General features: G+C 39.9%; 1 protein-coding gene across 1 annotated transcript; it reads left to right on the forward strand.

The window, feature by feature from the left end:
- The first annotated feature begins 13,615 nt into the window (after positions 1 to 13,615).
- On the forward strand, positions 13,616 to 16,746 carry LOC103956190 (L-ascorbate oxidase homolog). Its single transcript, XM_009368140.3, has 8 exons — positions 13,616 to 13,876; positions 13,976 to 14,085; positions 14,568 to 14,838; positions 14,945 to 15,041; positions 15,161 to 15,506; positions 15,599 to 15,964; positions 16,048 to 16,126; positions 16,206 to 16,746. Exons 1-8 carry the CDS (start codon positions 13,724 to 13,726, stop codon positions 16,407 to 16,409), a joined length of 1,626 nt encoding a protein of 541 aa, XP_009366415.2. The 5' UTR covers positions 13,616 to 13,723; the 3' UTR covers positions 16,410 to 16,746.
- The last annotated feature ends 265 nt before the right edge of the window (positions 16,747 to 17,011 follow it).

Here is a 17,011-nt window from a genome sequence, read left to right on the forward strand (position 1 = left end):
AGAGGTACCGCTTGAAGAGCTAAGGATTGTTTTGGGGCTTACACGTAGAGAAACTACACATTGGAAACGTGGAAACCATGCAAGCCTTTTGCATGTCACTTATTGCGTATAGCCTTGGAAGCCATGGACTGTGGGAGCACACAACAGTGCATGGGATCTGTTGACGTCATGGAAAAAGTTTGACTCTTGTTTTAGAATTTTCCATAAGAGGAATTATATTCTCGTAGGCCCAAGTTAGGAATAGGATTTTTTGTGAGCCCAATCCTTAAGAGGAAATATCCAACTCACATTTATTTTCCACACAACTTTGTTAATTTTTGTTTGTTAATCGTCATTAATTTGTTCGATATGAAAGCCAAATATTGAAAGAGGTGTGTGAAAAATAAAAATGAGTGTGTGTGTGTGTGTGTAACACCACCTTCTGCCCTACCCCTCTGTGCGTTGTCCCAGCTACAGCTGGCGTCCCGTGCCCCTGGCAATCTTGCACATTCCTCTGCTACCCACGCCTCTTGCCAATTCTGTACCTGCATCTCTATTGTGGACACGTCATCGGTTCTTTTGTTGTTTTGATGTAGTTTTTATGTTTTATCAGTGTTGCTTCGGAAAGTTGTTTGTGTTGATGTGGCGATTTTGTAACCTAGCTGTTTTGTGATGGCTTTTGTGAAGGTTTCGGTGCTTGGTATGTCACTTCTCATCTATGAGGCATATCTGCTTTGAGACTCCTCGTTCTACACTACAAAAAATATGGCCACTGGACACAATAAATTATATGTGCCTTTTGAGGCCAAAGAGCACCAACATATGTGCCTATAGACCAACAATGCAGCAACTATATTTGTATATGTGCCCCTTATGGGCATTGCCCTTGTGGGGATGATGATGATGTTGGAGGAGACATGACGACGCTGCAATGCAAGAGAGAGTGACGAATGAAACGGGAGTGATCAAAAGTGTAGGGAGTAAGAGAGAGACGAGAGTAGGGGTGGGCATGGGCCGGGTCCATTTTTGGAGGGACCGGACCAGACCCGTGTGAATAAGAAACGGGCCGGGGATAGTAGTTTGTAATATAGGAACCAGACCTAATTCGGCCCTGTTGAAATGGGCTGGTTTGGGCCGGGTCTACGAGTCCTTGGGTTTTTTTTTTGGTTATATATATATATTTAAAAAAAAAAAAAACCGTAACATTTCAGTTTTGCACATATTCAATTCAACATTTGCACACATTTTGCACAGATCACATCCAATCACCAATCCAGTGCAGATTTAGCTCAAACACAAAAATGGAAGCATAAAGGACCTCGTCTCACCCCAACAGTTGACCGTGTCAAACGGTCCCAGACTCGTTATCCCCACACAAACTCGCATAACCCAACCATCAACCGCATTATCCCCACACAAACTCAGTTTTCCTCGTCGCCTTCCTTAAATCCATCCTCAAATAGCTCCAAGACCTCATCTCAGCCAAGCCCTACCCGACCCAAACCCGCTCTCAGAATTTGCCCTCCCAGATCCTCCGCTCGTTCCACCGCGTCCAAAACCTCCTGATTGAGCTCCCGTCGGGCAATCTTGGGTTCGGGAAGGAGCGAAAACCGACGAAGGTGCATTATCGGAGAAATAGAGAGAGAGAGAGAGAGATCAAAAGGGAGGATATTGAGAATCAGAGATTGAGATTGGGGTCTGAGATCGAGAAAGAGGAGATCGAGATTGAGGTTTAAGAATGAGAATTAGAGAGAGAGGATGATGAGAGAGTTGAGCGGCGACTCAGGATAGAGAGGGTGAAGGCTTGAGTATGAATTGGGCCTAAGAGTGAGAACAAGCGAGACTATGTAAATGGGTAATAATATAGGGCATATCACAAACGCAATGAACGATCTGAGTTGGGGGCCCGTTGTTTCTAATTTTTGGAATCGGCCCGCCCCGTTATTTATAAGAAACCGGCCCGCCCCGTTTTGTATTTTTAATTTTTGGACCTGCCCCGAACCGCAAGGAACCGGCCCGCCCCGCGGATCCAGGAACCGTTTGCCCACCCCTAGACGAGAGTGCTGTGGGATTGCGGAAACCCACCTTCGGAGGTGGGTTTTGTCTATGTGCATTTTTGTTTAGGTAAACCCCTATTTAATCCCCTAATCTAATCTTGTGCCTTCTAGATCCCTCCTTAGTCCAAACAAGGTGTTTAAATTGGAACTTCAAATTCTCTCTCCTTCCAATCCCAAGCCCTTTTTTCAGTCCTTTATCCAAACAAACCCAAAGGAAAAAAAAAAAGGGGTGGTGGACACTGGGTTGGATAAAACCTTATTGAGAGAGTTCACAACTAGAGATGTATATTCCAAATATAACCAAATCTTTTCATATCCATCCTGTTACTAAATGCAACTAAGTTGAGAGAATACAATCTTACATTGGAAATTATAACAAAATACATACAATTTTTTATATGGAACATTAAGTACTTTTAATACTGATGTTTTTTGTAATAAAACTTTACACCTAGTAATAGGGGGTAAGTATGAGAACACTATCGGTGATGTTGTATATTATGAATATAACCAAATCTTCTTAGGTCCATCTTGCTACTAAGTTGAGAGAATACAGTCTCACATTGGAATTGTAACAAAATAATATACAATTTGTGCCACGTCCCGACCCGCGAAAGATTATTCACGAGTTTGGGTGTGACCCATATCTTAGCTATAAAAATAAACTCTACAACCAAGATATGGTGGAAAATAAAATAAAATTATAACGATTACACATACATCACATAACAAAATCTTACATAAAATTTATCGAATACGCAGCGAAATAACAATAGTGCACAAATTACTTCACAACAAAAAGTACAAATTAAATAATAGTTAGAATGTAATAATTTTTTTAAATGAAAATATATACAATTGAGATGGATGAATGTACTCACTCCCTTCTAATCCCGCTAACACATACCTAAGGCATCCAAGCCTACACATCCTCATACCATGCTTATACCACTTGGCTCCGAATAACTTAGAATATGAGTCAACTCCTGTTCATCCCTTAAGCCCAATTTTTAGAATTAAATTCTCAATTTCCACTTTATTTATATAGGCACTTCTCTCGACGCCCAATTGTATATTCAAGCCCTTCCCCTTACGCTTGATATATACAAGATTTCATTATTTATATTCAAGGCATTCTCCAGTCCTTGAATATCTTCACAACTTAAACACTTTACACATGTGAGCACTTGACACAACACAACTATTTTTCTTGCTTTGCATGAATGTTTATGTATATGTCATGTTCACATAGATATCAATACTCACATTTTATCTAACAAGCCTGCAAGCTTCAACATAAATCAAATTGATTAGTAACAAGAGTAATATAATCATAATATTAACAACAAAGTAATCATCTTTAATGTACATGATAAGCAATATGTTACCAATTCCTACTTGAGTCGATCCTCCTTATCCATTATGTTTCTATTTAAAACTCAGTGTTTTATTAACAAATGGTTTGCTCAACTCAAATTTATTGCAATTATACAAAGGAACACGGAGATTTAAGTGGTTCACCAATTTGGCTACGTCCACTAGGGTTGTGTTTGTATTTGTATTTCACAAGGTAATGAGGATTTATAAATAATTGACAATAACTTAAAAGCGTTGACAAAAATATGTAAGAAAAGTGATATGAGAAAGACGGTTTTGCTCTCTTTTCTTCCCCCTTCTTTGCTCTCTCCTCCTTCTTCCTTTATATAGTGAGTGATTGTGTTTCTTCCCTTGAATTCCTTCCCTTTGATTAACCTTGTTTGCTTCTTTTCTTCATAATTCATGGCACGTGTTCCAATAGCAGGACACCAAGTGTTGTTCTCATCATTAGCCATGGTATGTGGTCCAATCGAAAAACAACAAATGTTAAGCTAATCATTAGCTCTAATATGTGTTCCAATAGAAACACACCAAATGTGAAGTTAATCATTGACAATAGGATGTGTTCATATGACAAAGCAACGTGTGTTGAGTTAGTCATAAACAAAAATTATCATGCAAAGTGGGCAAATACCCAAAGGCCACATCCATACTCTATAAGATATAGAATCCCACCTCAACCTATCTAGAGTAGTGACTAACCCCTCCTCTTTATTCTCTAATGGTTGGCAAAACGCCACTTAGCATTTGTGAGAAAAATCAAGTCAAACTCATCGTAATCCCCTTCTCCAATTCAAACTAAAAAAAAAACCTCTAATTACATATGAACATGAAATAATACTAGCTAGGTTTTTTATTTTTTTATTTTTTTTGCATATCGAAAGTAGGTTCTTGCATAAAAGAAATCTAATAAAATCATTATTTAAAAATAATTACCTACATACACACATATATTTAACTTTTTTTTTTTTTTTAATTACGGAGTATTACATTATATATGGAAGATTAAGTAATCTTAATATAACTAATATTTTTTGTGATAAAACCTCACACCTAGTAATAGGTGGTAAATATGAACATTATCGGTGATGTTTATTTGATATCAAATCTTCCGACACGTCCTGATTGGATATATATCGGAATAGAATAGACCTAAGGAAAGCACAAGAATTAAATTGGTCGAGTGAACTAACACAAAGTCCATTTTAATTTTTAAGCTATTTTTGTTTTATCAACCACATTTTCAACCGCTAGATAGTAAGAATACTATTGGGAGGTTCAGTCTTGAGTTCTAATTCTTGCTTTCCCAATATTTGCTTGTATGAAACAAATAAAATTAAAATAAAGAACCGTGTATCAAAGTTTGTGGCTTTAGTATGGTAAACTTATAAAATCTTCTAACACGAATTGTTGCATCAAAACCAAACTTGGATGGTAATTAAGATGTTCTCAATAGTACTCCTCTATTCTCTCCTAAATTTCTTTCTTCTAAAAATTTCTCTGTTTTATTACCAACGGCAGTGATTTGTCTTCCATCATTATTTGTGGTCCATGTCGTTCCAAACAGTTCGAACACTTTTATTCCATCACGGCATCACGATGAATTAAGCATCATAAAGCTAATGTACAATGTCACTTATCGCTTCAACCAATTCATGCTTTTTTATAGTTTATTTCATAAAATATTGAATTTGTTCCAACACCTCCCTAGTTCTATTGGTTAGCAACAACCTGTATATTATGTTTTATCGAATGTGGTAGTAGAACTTCTACTACTGTCATTATTCTGATTCATCCAAAATAATAATCCAACCAATGCATTTCCCCCTTGCAAGATTTTTGCGGATAAAGTCATCGGAATCCCACAGCCGCATCTCCTCTCCCTGTCTCTCTTTTATACAGTGGCAATACGAGTGGTAGCAATACCACCGTTTTCCTAATTTCTTTTCATCGTTTTCTCTGTTTTCTGCCAAGAGCTGAGTGGTACCGACTTAACCTGGCCCAGGCAATTGCTGAATATCACATGGGTGACAGGATTAGAGGGTCTCCGCCCTACAGTTTTTCAACTTTTTTCGGTTTAAATTAAGGATGAACAGATAACCAAACATTATACTTATGAAAATACAGATAATCAAACATTACTTATATGTGACTGGATAAAATGGTCAGTTCGCTGCGTGCCAGATGTGTAAATATTTGTTATTTTTATTAGCAATTTTAAATAAAAAAGATTTGGCTTAAATTTAAGCAAGTTGAAAAGGTTGGACTGCGCTTAAAAATATGGGGCTGGATATACCGTCACTGAATCTATATTTCTCCAGTACTCTTATATCCGCTATCCTACCTACCCAATTAGTTGCTTTCCCACAGGGGATCGGTTGACTTAGCCAAATTTATAGTCTAAACATTTGAGGGTTTGCAAGAGAGCCTGTGGGATAAAATCTTGTGCATGCGCATGCACATAACTTCATTATATTGTACACTGCATTATAATTAAGCTAGTTTTAAATTTTTATATGAAACTATGTTAGCAAGATTCCATCATCTCCACATATCTCTCCTCAATCCTCTTGATTGAGTTATATTTAGAATGATTGTATAGGGTTGACTTGGTGATTTCAATTGTAATTAATTATTGTATCAAATAGGTTCTATATATCTTGTAATTCAGTGAATGAATAAACAAGGGAAATCATTTTCTACATGGTATCACCTAGGTCTAGGCTCCTTCTTCTCGAAAAACCCTAGCCGATCCCTGCCTTTTTCTTCTCGAAAAACCCTAGCCGATCTCTGCCTCTTCTCCCATGGCTACCTCCGGCCCTAGTATTGCTAGCTTCCTGAAATTAGATGAAGACAATTATCCTGAATGGCTTCGCCAGATGAAACCATTCCTTATTGGCCAAGGACTCTACAAGTTTGTTGATGGCTCTCACCCAAAACCTTCAGCTACCATTCTTGCCGTGCCCCCCACCCCTCCTTCCCCCACCGATGCTCCTGCTGCTACTGTCCCTAATCCGGCTTTGCTCCCATGGATTCAACAAGACCAACTTGTGGTGAGTTACATCACTACTACGCTGACCAAGCCCATTATTTCACTTACCATTGGTTGCGAGACAGCCCAGGCTATCTGGGAATGTCTTCATCATCATTTTTCCCAAACCTCCATTGCTAGCTCCGCATCACTTCAGTTTCAACTCCTCGACCTCACAAAAGGAACCAAATCTCTTAATGAATACTTGCTCCAAGTCAAACACATTGCTGACTCCTTGGCTGCCATAAACAAACCTGTGGATCCTGAGTACTTAGTCACCCTCACTCTTCGCGGCCTTGGTCCAGAATATCTCATGCTTCGAACCGCCATTCTTCAAGGTTCTTCCCTTCCAACCTTCACTGAACTTCGCTCTCGCATCCTCGCATTTGAAGCCCAAGACCCCAACTTCAACGCATCATCTCCATCCTCCCATGCTCTCTTTAATAACCACCTTCCATCATCGGCTTCTCAAAACCCAGCCCCACCTCAACCTTCCCCGGGACATAAACCCCATAATCCCAAGGGTTTCCATCGAAACCATACTGGACGTGGTAACTACCGTAACAACCGGTTTTCTCACCGCCGGTACAACAATAATTATGGCTCTCCTCTTACCCCGGCGCAAGGTCAGCAACCATGGCTTCCTCGCCCCCCTCCTTGGTCTGCTTCAACTAATGGACTGTTGGGTCCTCCTCCCACCTGGTGTCCCAATTGCAACACCAATCAACACAACCAGGCTCACTGCCCGCACCGGTACACCGGCCCTGCTCAGTTCCCTCCTTTCGCTGGTGCACATATGGCTCAAGCCGCGGCTGCGGCCGATCCCGTTTGGTATCCTGATACCGGCGCCACTCATCACATGACAGGTCCTGGCACATCCCTTCACAACCCGTATCCCTTCAATGGTAATCAAAATGTATTTATGGGTAATGGAGATTCCATGCATGTTACCCACACCGGTACTCTCCCTTTTTCTTTAGGCTCTTCTACATTCACTCTTCGTGATGTTTTTCGTATTCCTGCCATTCGCACAAATTTACTTTCTGTTGCTAAGTTCACTAAAGATAATCGTGTCTTTTTCCTTTTTGCTCCAGATTTCTATCAAATTTATGATTTGCTCACCGGTGCACTCTTATTTCAGGGCCCTTGTGAAGATGGCTTGTATCCTCTTCAACTTTCCTCCACCCGTCAACCCCTTGCTCCTCATGCTCTTACCACTCTTCACTCCTCTACTTGGCATCGTCATCTCGGTCACTCGTCGTCTTCTGTTCTTTCCCACCTAGGACCTTTGTTAGGAAAAGAAATAAAATTTAATAAGACATTCTGTACGGATTGTGCTATAAGCAAATCCACTCAATTACCGTTTTCGAATCGTAATATTTCAGTCTCATTTTCTTTTCACCTCATTCACTCCGATGTTTGGATGTCTCCTGTGCCCTCTCTTAGTGGCTTTCGGTATTATGTTCTTTTTACGGATGATTTTTCGCGTTACTCTTGGATTTATCCCATGCGCCGTAAATCGGAAGTCTTTACACACTTTCAAACCTTTGTTGCCATGGCACAGAATCTCTTCAACTCTAGTATTAAAATCTTACAAAGTGACAATGGTACCGAATATGTGAACAATGCTTTTGCCAATTTTTGTAACACCTTGGGTATCCAACAACGGTTCTCATGTCCTCACACCCCTCAACAAAATGGCGTCGCCGAACGCAAACATCGCCATATTGCAGACATGATTCGCACCCTTCTTCATACTGCTCATTTACCACCTTCCTATTGGACTGAAGCGGCTCTCACCGCGGTTCATCTTATTAATCTTCTTCCTACACCCCTCCTAAATTGGGAATCCCCATATGCCAAACTCTTCCATCGATCTCCCTCTTATTCTCATATCCGTGTCTTCGGTTGTTCATGCTTTCCTAACCTCAGTCCTTATACATCCCACAAACTTTCTCCTCGCTCTTTAGAATGTGTCTTCATCGGTTACAGTCCGAGTCATAAAGGTTATAGGTGTCTCTACCCTTCCACCGGTCGTGTCTATATCTCCCGTCATGTAATTTTTCAAGAAGATTATTTTCCTTTTACTAAATTGCAGGTCACTCATGACTCTCCCACCGTTTTGTTGGACATGCAACCTATCTCACCTCCGCAGCCCCCGCTGCCGAGCCCTCATATACCATTGTCTCCCCCTCCTCCGCAGATTACTTCTCCCTCCAGTGATCTGCCGAGCTCACCCCCCACCTCGCGGGCCCCAGCTGCTATCTCTATTGCAGCTCCACAGCCTTCACCGACAACACCTCTTCCACCGCAAGCATTATGTGATGATGCCACAACTGCACCGTCTGCCCAGACAGCACCGCCTGCACCGACTGCACCGCCACCGACTGCACAGCCCATTGTCTCATCGCATGCAACTCATGCAGATCCCATGGTGCCTTTCAATGCTCGTTCTATGGACCACGAACCACCTGTCACCCCTGCTCCACCTATGCATCCCATGGTCACACGTCTCCGACTTGGCATCACCAAGCCCAAGCATTCCACCGATGGCACCGTCCGCTATCCCCTGCCCAAAGCCCTTCTCACAACACTCTCTGATCTTGAGCCCACCTGTTTTTCTCAAGCCTCCAAGAGTCATGCTTGGCGCTCTGCAATGTCCGAAGAGATCAATGCTCTCCTTACAAATAATACATGGTCTCTCGTTCCTCATTCACCTCATCATAACACGGTTGGTTCTAAGTGGGTGTTCCGGATAAAACGAAAGCCTGATGGATCTATTGAGCGTTATAAAGCTCGTTTAGTCGCCAAGGGTTTTCATCAACAGCCCGGAGTTGATTATGGGGAGACCTTTAGCCCCGTCGTAAAACCTACCACCATTCGAACGGTTCTCAGTGTTGCCATTTCTCATGGTTGGTCACTACGCCAACTCGATGTCAAAAACGCATTCCTTCACGGGCACCTCCAAGAAGATGTTTACATGACTCAACCTCCCGGTTTCGTTGACCCTGATCGTCCCCATTATGTATGCAAGTTATACAAGTCTCTCTACGGTCTTAAACAAGCACCCCGAGCATGGTTCCATCGCATTAGCTCCTTCCTCCTCACTGCCGGTTTCACACAAAGTGTTGCTGATCCATCCCTCTTCATTTATCGGTTTGGTTCTCACACCATATTTTTGCTCTTATATGTTGATGACATTGTTCTCACTGGTAGTGATACTGTTTTGCTACAAAGTTTTATTGATGCATTGGGCAGTGGTTTCGACATCAAAGATCTTGGTCCACTTCAATATTTTTTGGGATTGCAGGTTCTTACTCATGGTGATTCCCTACACATCAGTCAATTAAAATATGCTCATGATTTGTTACAAAAGCACAATCTTCAACATTGCAAGCCCGTCAATACACCCATCGCTACAAAGGTTGTTTTGTCCAATACTGATGGTCCTCTCCTCTCTTCTCCCACGGAGTTTCGCGAACTAGTTGGCTGCCTTCAATATCTTACCTTGACACGTCCCGACATTACTTATGCGGTGAATACAGTTTCTCAGTTTATGAGTGCCCCTCGTGCTCCTCATCTTGTTGCCGCCAAGCGTATTCTTCGATACGTCAAAGGGACCCTCGATCATGGTCTTATCTTTACACCTCAATTACGAACTGCCCGCCTTTGTGCTTATTCCGATGCCGACTGGGCGGGGTGCCCTGATACACGCCGCTCAACAAGTGGTTACTTAATTTACTTGGGTTCGAATCTTTTCTCATGGTGCTCAAAGAAACAGCCCCCTATTGCTAGATCCAATGCCGAGTCCGAATACAGGTCCCTCTCTTACTCTTGTGCAGAAACAACTTGGTTATCCTATCTTCTCTATGAGCTAGGTGTCTCTATACAGTTTCCTGTTCACCTTTACTACGACAATCTCAGCGCCACCTACATGGCTGCCAACCCTGTCTTCCATGCTCGCACTCGTCACATTGAACTTGACTACCACTTCGTCCGTGAAAAGGTTACTGTTGGGAGTCATCGTGTATTTTTTGTGCCATCCGTCGATCAGCCAGCTGATGTTCTTACTAAAGCACTGCACAAGTCGCGTCACACCTTTCTTTGCTCCAAACTTGTCCAACCGAGGCCGTCCAGTTTGCGGGGGGGTGTTAGCAAGATTCCATCATCTCCACATATCTCTCCTCAATCCTCTTGATTGAGTTATATTTAGAATGATTGTATAGGGTTGACTTGGTGATTTCAATTGTAATTAATTATTGTATCAAATAGGTTCTATATATCTTGTAATTCAGTGAATGAATAAACAAGGGAAATCATTTTCTACAAACTATATAAAAAGTCTGGATGCAGTTAGTAATTGTACCACATGTATATGCAGCCCAATAAGCAATATAGGGAATGGAACTTCACGAAGTGGCCGATATATACGGGGCATATGCTTCAACAAGACCTGGAAAGGTCGTGTTATGATTGATCCAGCTTCTAATCTTGTATTTGATTTGTTCATCCATGGCCTTAGTCAATCCATCGTTAAACTGAACCAAGTTATACCTTAATTTAACCCTAATTATGAGCTGGACTCGGCATTATTCAAGTATGTCATGCACATGCTAATTAAACCCAATTATATATAACATGTTGGCAAAAGCAAAGGGAAGAGGACAACTTGTTTGGGTTAATATTTAACTTTGGGTTTAAAGGAGAGAAAGCCTAAAAGAGTTGAATAAGAAGAGGTTTTGCCCAGACCCCAGCACCAAACCTAGACCTTCCATCTCAAGACCAATTGACGCTCCCCCATTAATGCAAAGGCTAGGTGCTTATGGGAGAAGTGACAACTGATGAAAATCAACCTACTCTTAGCCCAAAAGTACTTTTTAGTGGCAATACAAGTAAATTACTGATAAGTCACTACCCTTTAATTGCTTTCAGGCAAGAACAAAGCTACAAGCAATTGGGCTAATTCGTCTATAAAAGGAGGAAAAGGGCCCAAAGACAAGGACACTCAACCAATCAAACAAACAAATATACAACTTGCCTCTCAGTCAAACAAATACCCAGAAAGTCGTGCTTTGTCCAGATTCTGCACCTTTTTAGCTTTAGATTTCCTTAGAAAGACATCCTTTGTCTATGTAAAAGCTCTGCTTCATTTTCCTAAATGATGTAGTATCGATCTCCCATGTATAAATTCTTTTCCAGTCATCCCATTTAACATATAATCCTTTCATATCTGTCAAGAGAAAAGACTGCAAGATGTTTAACCTTGCCCGACTCTCTTCGTTTTGTCTTTCAATTAATAGATCTGGTGTTATAATGCATTCCCCAATTTATATTCAAGTTTCCGGTCTTTTGATGACTCAAAGCCTCATCAGTTCTCAGATCTGGTTCATTTAATGGTTTTTATCATCATAGGAAGATTGAAATAGATTAAACTGATGACTTAATCAAATCTAGACATTCACCCCTTAAGCATACAAGATAACGAACTAAAAGTCCTTAGTCTTAAGGCATAGAAAAGAACTTAATGTGGACTTAACCCATCTACGACAATCCTTTGATAACAAGAATTCTGAATAACTTGGGCGCAAGTAATCGGCTTAAATACATTTGTTCTACGTCTGTCATACAGAGATGGCAGTGGCACACCTTCGCACTCAGTTAGTTTTGATTGTGAGCTTTAAGGCCTACACCTAAAGCTCCACAAATGCACCTTTCAGAACTAATTGTGTCCTCCTCTTGCAGCATCCCGACAAACAACCAAAGTGCCAACTTCTCAAGGAGTTGTATGTTCGAGCCAGGGACCCTTCCCAGGAAATTTCCTGCCCGAACACAAGTCCCATGAAAAAATTGAATGGTACTGGGATGACAAGTATATCTAGCTGCCTCTTATATATAAATGGCCTGTCAACTCATTGTATGTTCCATAGAGACAAAATAATGCTCCAACTTTTTACCAGCATATATCAGTATAAATACTGTAAGATCAATTTAATCTAACTGTTAAGTACATCGATTATTGTAATGGTAAATTAACACATCACTTGGTACATTGTCTGATCAGCTAATGCATGTCATATAATATTATACATTATAATGCTACAATCAGTCACACACCCATATTAGCGGAGAGTGGATAATTAACCCTAAAGGTTTATTTTTTTATGCTGCAATTATATATATGTTTCTGATCCAGACTTACCGGCCACAGCCATTCCCAAAGTTGCAGAATTATTGGAAAATTGAGAAAAAAATGACAAAACAATATGAGCTGAATGTGACACCAATTAACGATCTCATTGCATTCTCAACAAAACTACAAAAACTTTCATAAGAAACAAGTGGGTTACATTTACTTGGCTGAGCAAATTGTTCTTTCATATAGGGGTGGAATCATGAATATACCACCTATCATTATCCAATACTTATGAGAAAACCCTAAAGTGTTTTCTTTTGAAAGAGCAAACCCCAAACTTTAATGTTCAATATTTATGAGAAAACAAAACCCTAGACAAAAAAGAAAAACAGACCGAAAGGAGAAAAAGTAATATAATTGCAACATCAAAGGCGCAATTAGAGGCGGGTTTATGAAGAAAGTGTGTCATGCTGTTTCACTTTAGTTCTTGAATGATGGGTTTAAACTTGGCTTTTGTTCTAAGCAAACGAGAATTATCATCACGCGAAAACGCGTCTTTGTGCCCAATACCAGAACATTGATGGCTTCACACAATTATAAAACCAGACTTTATTTATTTTTTTTTTTCACCAAACTAGACTTTATTTTTTGAAAAAGCAGTTTTGTTAATATAACAATTAATTAGAGCATTTTAGTTTAATTGTAACTTTGGTCTTTAGACAGAAAATTTGTGCATATTAATCTTTGAATTTGTCAAAATACGAACAACAATAATTTTGGAATAACTAAGTTAGAAATTCGGCACATTACTTATCCTTTTAAATCCTAAAATTCTAATAGTGTTGCCTGAAAAGTTGGTTACTCTGCATTGTCACAAGTTCAATAATCGATACGTATAACCTTTTAGTTCATAAACTAAGCTCTAATTAAACCAAAATCTAGAGGCAAATTTGGAATTTTCTCGTTTAAAAAAATTAAAGTGAAGTAAAAGGACATATCTGATGAGCACTTTTTCCCGCGCTGCTGCTATAAAGGGGTATCACTAACTACTCAATCCAATGCCATCCAAACAAAAAAGGAAATAAATAAATTGAACAAAACTCAAATCTGTGGTTTTGGGGGGAGCATTTTGCAGGGAGAGGGAAAATGAAGCAAAAAGCAGGCTTCTTGCTCCACTTGGTTTGTGGGGTTTTGGCAGTGTTTCTGAATTCTTCTGTGGTGAAAGCAGAAGACCCATATAAGTTCTACACTTGGACTGTGACTTATGGGACTCTTTCTCCCCTTGGTGTCCCTCAACAGGTTTGTGGGTTTTTTGCCAATTTTGCAATCTCAGTTCTATTTTTTGAGCTTTCGGGTTTTTTCTTTATTTATTTATTTTTTGGTTTTGGATATTTGAAGGTAATTCTCATCAATGGCCAATTTCCTGGCCCTACACTAGATGTTGTGACCAATGACAACATTATTCTCAACCTTATTAACAAGCTGGACCAACCTTTTCTCTTAACCTGGTGAGTTCATCCTCCAATTAACCTCTTGTCCTTTTCTATTTTTATTTTTATATTTGTAACTGTTTTCCATTGTTTTTAGATTAAAGAACTTTCATTTTCTGAAGAATGTTGGTTCAGTATCTGATAAAAAAAATGGCTACTGCCGTTTAGGAGCAATATTTTTCCATTTAATTTAGGTTAAGCTTCAAAGAAAGTAGAAGGGCAATTGTAAAAACTGAAGCCAAATTGTTGCATTAAGCTTACTTAAGTGGAGAAATTTGTTCCCAGATTTTAATTAATGAGAAATCTGAGCTTGAAAATCTTGTTGAGTATGTTCCCCTACATTGTGTGCCATCAAATGAAACAATTATGTACTTCTTTGTTTAGAATTAGGCGAGATTAGCTCTTCATTTCTGTTCTTTTGTTCAATGTCTGAATATTTGGCTGTTGCATTCATTCTAATGATATCTGCATCATAAGAAATTTTCTTTGTTCACAACCAGGAATGGGATTAAACAGAGGAAGAACTCTTGGCAAGATGGGGTTTTGGGAACCAATTGTCCCATTCCGCCGAACTCAAACTACACCTACAAGTTTCAGACCAAGGATCAGATAGGTTCATTCACATATTTCCCATCAACTCAATTTCACAAAGCTGCTGGAGGGTTTGGAGGGATCAATGTTTACGCAAGACCTCGAATCCCAGTCCCTTATCCAATCCCTGATGGAGATTTCACTTTGCTTGCCGGCGACTGGTACAATACCAGCCACAAGGTAAGAAAAACATACGACTGCCATTCTACATGCACTTTGAAAGTGTTAGCTAAAAGAATTTGTATGTTAATGCAGTTGTGTTTTCATTTTGTTTTGATTTTTGTAGGCATTACAGCAATCTTTGGACTTTGGAAAATCTCTTCCTTTTCCTTCCGGTGTTCTTATAAATGGCCATACTAGTAACACTTTCAGTGGTGACCAAGGTAACTCTCGATCTTTGATTCCTCAAACACTTGAACTATTCTTAGTTCTCTGGGGAACCAGTTTAACCATTTACTCAAATGATTAATGTTGAACTATGTTTTTCGTATTATGATTTCAGGAAAAACATATATGTTTAGGATCTCAAATGTTGGCTTGTCAACCTCATTAAACTTCAGGATTGAAGGCCACAAACTGAAGTTAGTTGAATGCGAAGGATCTCACCCAATTCAGAACTTGTACGACTCTCTTGACATACATGTTGGCCAGTCAGTCTCTGTCCTAGTAACCTTCAATCAGGCTCCAAAGGACTACTACATCGTTGCATCCACACGATTCACTAGGCATGTTCTTACAGCTACTTCAGTGATACACTATACAAACTCGCACGCCTCCGTTTCTGGACCTGTGCCTGCCGGTCCTACTTATCAAAGACACTGGTCTATGAAGCAAGCAAGAACTTTCAGGTACAAATATGCAAAATTCAATCATAATGAGCATTAGATTCGTACGATTATAATGATTTAATTTGACCCTTTTGAACATTGTTTTCTTACAGGTGGAATCTAACAGCAAATGCAGCCAGGCCTAATCCTCAGGGCTCATTCCATTACGGCCATGTCACACCAACAAAGACAATTGTGTTAGCCAATTCAGCACCATTGATAAATGGAAAGCAGCGGTATGCATTCAACAGGGTCTCTTATGTTAACCCCGATACCCCTCTAAAGCTTGCTGATTACTTCAACATCCCTGGAGTCTTCAGCCTAAATTCCATCCAAACCGTTCCCTCAGATGGCTCTGCATTCGTAGGTGCCCCTGTCATGCCGGTCTCACACCACGACTTCGTTGAAATTGTTTTCCAAAACAACGAAAATAGCGTCCAATCAATGCATTTAGATGGATATGATTTCTGGGTTGTTGGGTATGTCCAATGTGCTTTCTTGTGCTTAAATTCTTACGAGATCAATGGGTAGACTATAATCTTTATTGTTTGAACAAATGCAGTTATGGTTCCGGACTGTGGACGCCAGCCAAGAGGAGAACCTACAATCTCGTCGACGCTCTTACTCGACATACTGCTCAGGTAAATAAAGGCTGTTACTGATTAGTACATGCTTATTTCGACTTTTCGTTAGATAATTTTCGCTTTTTTCTCTTCTAAGGTGTATCCAAACTCTTGGACAACTATTTTGGTGTCACTTGACAACCAAGGAATGTGGAACTTGAGATCTGCTATATGGGAAAGGCAGTATCTTGGCCAACAGTTCTATCTCAGGGTTTGGGACCCAGTCCAAAGCCTTTATAACGAATACAACATTCCTTCAAATGCACTGCTGTGTGGAAAAGCTCTTGGACGAAACACATAGGGCGACCTTCGACTCTTCAGAGCCTGTTTTCTTGAGTCATGAATGTGAAGCGGAAAATTGCATCGACAATGAAGGTTTGGCTAAAGGGAAGACAGATTGCAGCAAAGAAAGCAAAAGAGAAGATTCAAATTTGATGTTTCTTTTCCCTTGGTTGTATAATTCTGAATTTAGATTAATTTTCGTCTGCGTTTTTACAAAATATTATTGTATGCTACAGCTATATAATTTCTCTCGAAATATAGAATTTAGGGGGTGTAGTCAATTTGGATTTGGGAGGATTTTTAATAGACTTTTTAAGTGAGATTATAAATTTTTTTAATAGACTTACAATTCTATATGGATTTATAGATTTCTATGAATTTGTATGGACTTCTTTGATGGATTTGTTAGGATTTTTAGAGCTTTCATGGATTTTTTAGCATTTCTATGGATTGGTGCATATGTGCACATCACACAGAAAGCCCCAAGAGAGCACTAGACCATCAAGGCAAAGGAGGCTGAAGATGGAATCGCGGCCTAGAAGTCCAGATATTGACTGACGTGCCAAAACTGGGTGGCAAACCTATGCAACTAGGCAGGCATAGCAGGCATAGCGGTCATTA

The sequence above is a fragment of a genome, unplaced genomic scaffold (genome assembly GCF_019419815.1).
Source record: "Pyrus x bretschneideri cultivar Hongxiangsu unplaced genomic scaffold, Pyrus_bretschneideri_v1 Contig8, whole genome shotgun sequence".
Taxonomy (NCBI): domain Eukaryota; kingdom Viridiplantae; phylum Streptophyta; class Magnoliopsida; order Rosales; family Rosaceae; genus Pyrus; species Pyrus x bretschneideri.

Excerpts from the sequence above, each read along its gene's own strand:
- LOC103956190 (XM_009368140.3), top strand. The coding sequence starts at position 13,724 with ATGAAGCAAAAAGCAGGCTTCTTGCTCCACTTGGTTTGTGGGGTTTTG. Across the intron at positions 14,086-14,567 it reads CAACCTTTTCTCTTAACCTG|GAATGGGATTAAACAGAGGA; the intron begins GTGAGTTCATCC and ends GTTCACAACCAG. Across the intron at positions 15,042-15,160 it reads CACTTTCAGTGGTGACCAAG|GAAAAACATATATGTTTAGG; the intron begins GTAACTCTCGAT and ends TTATGATTTCAG.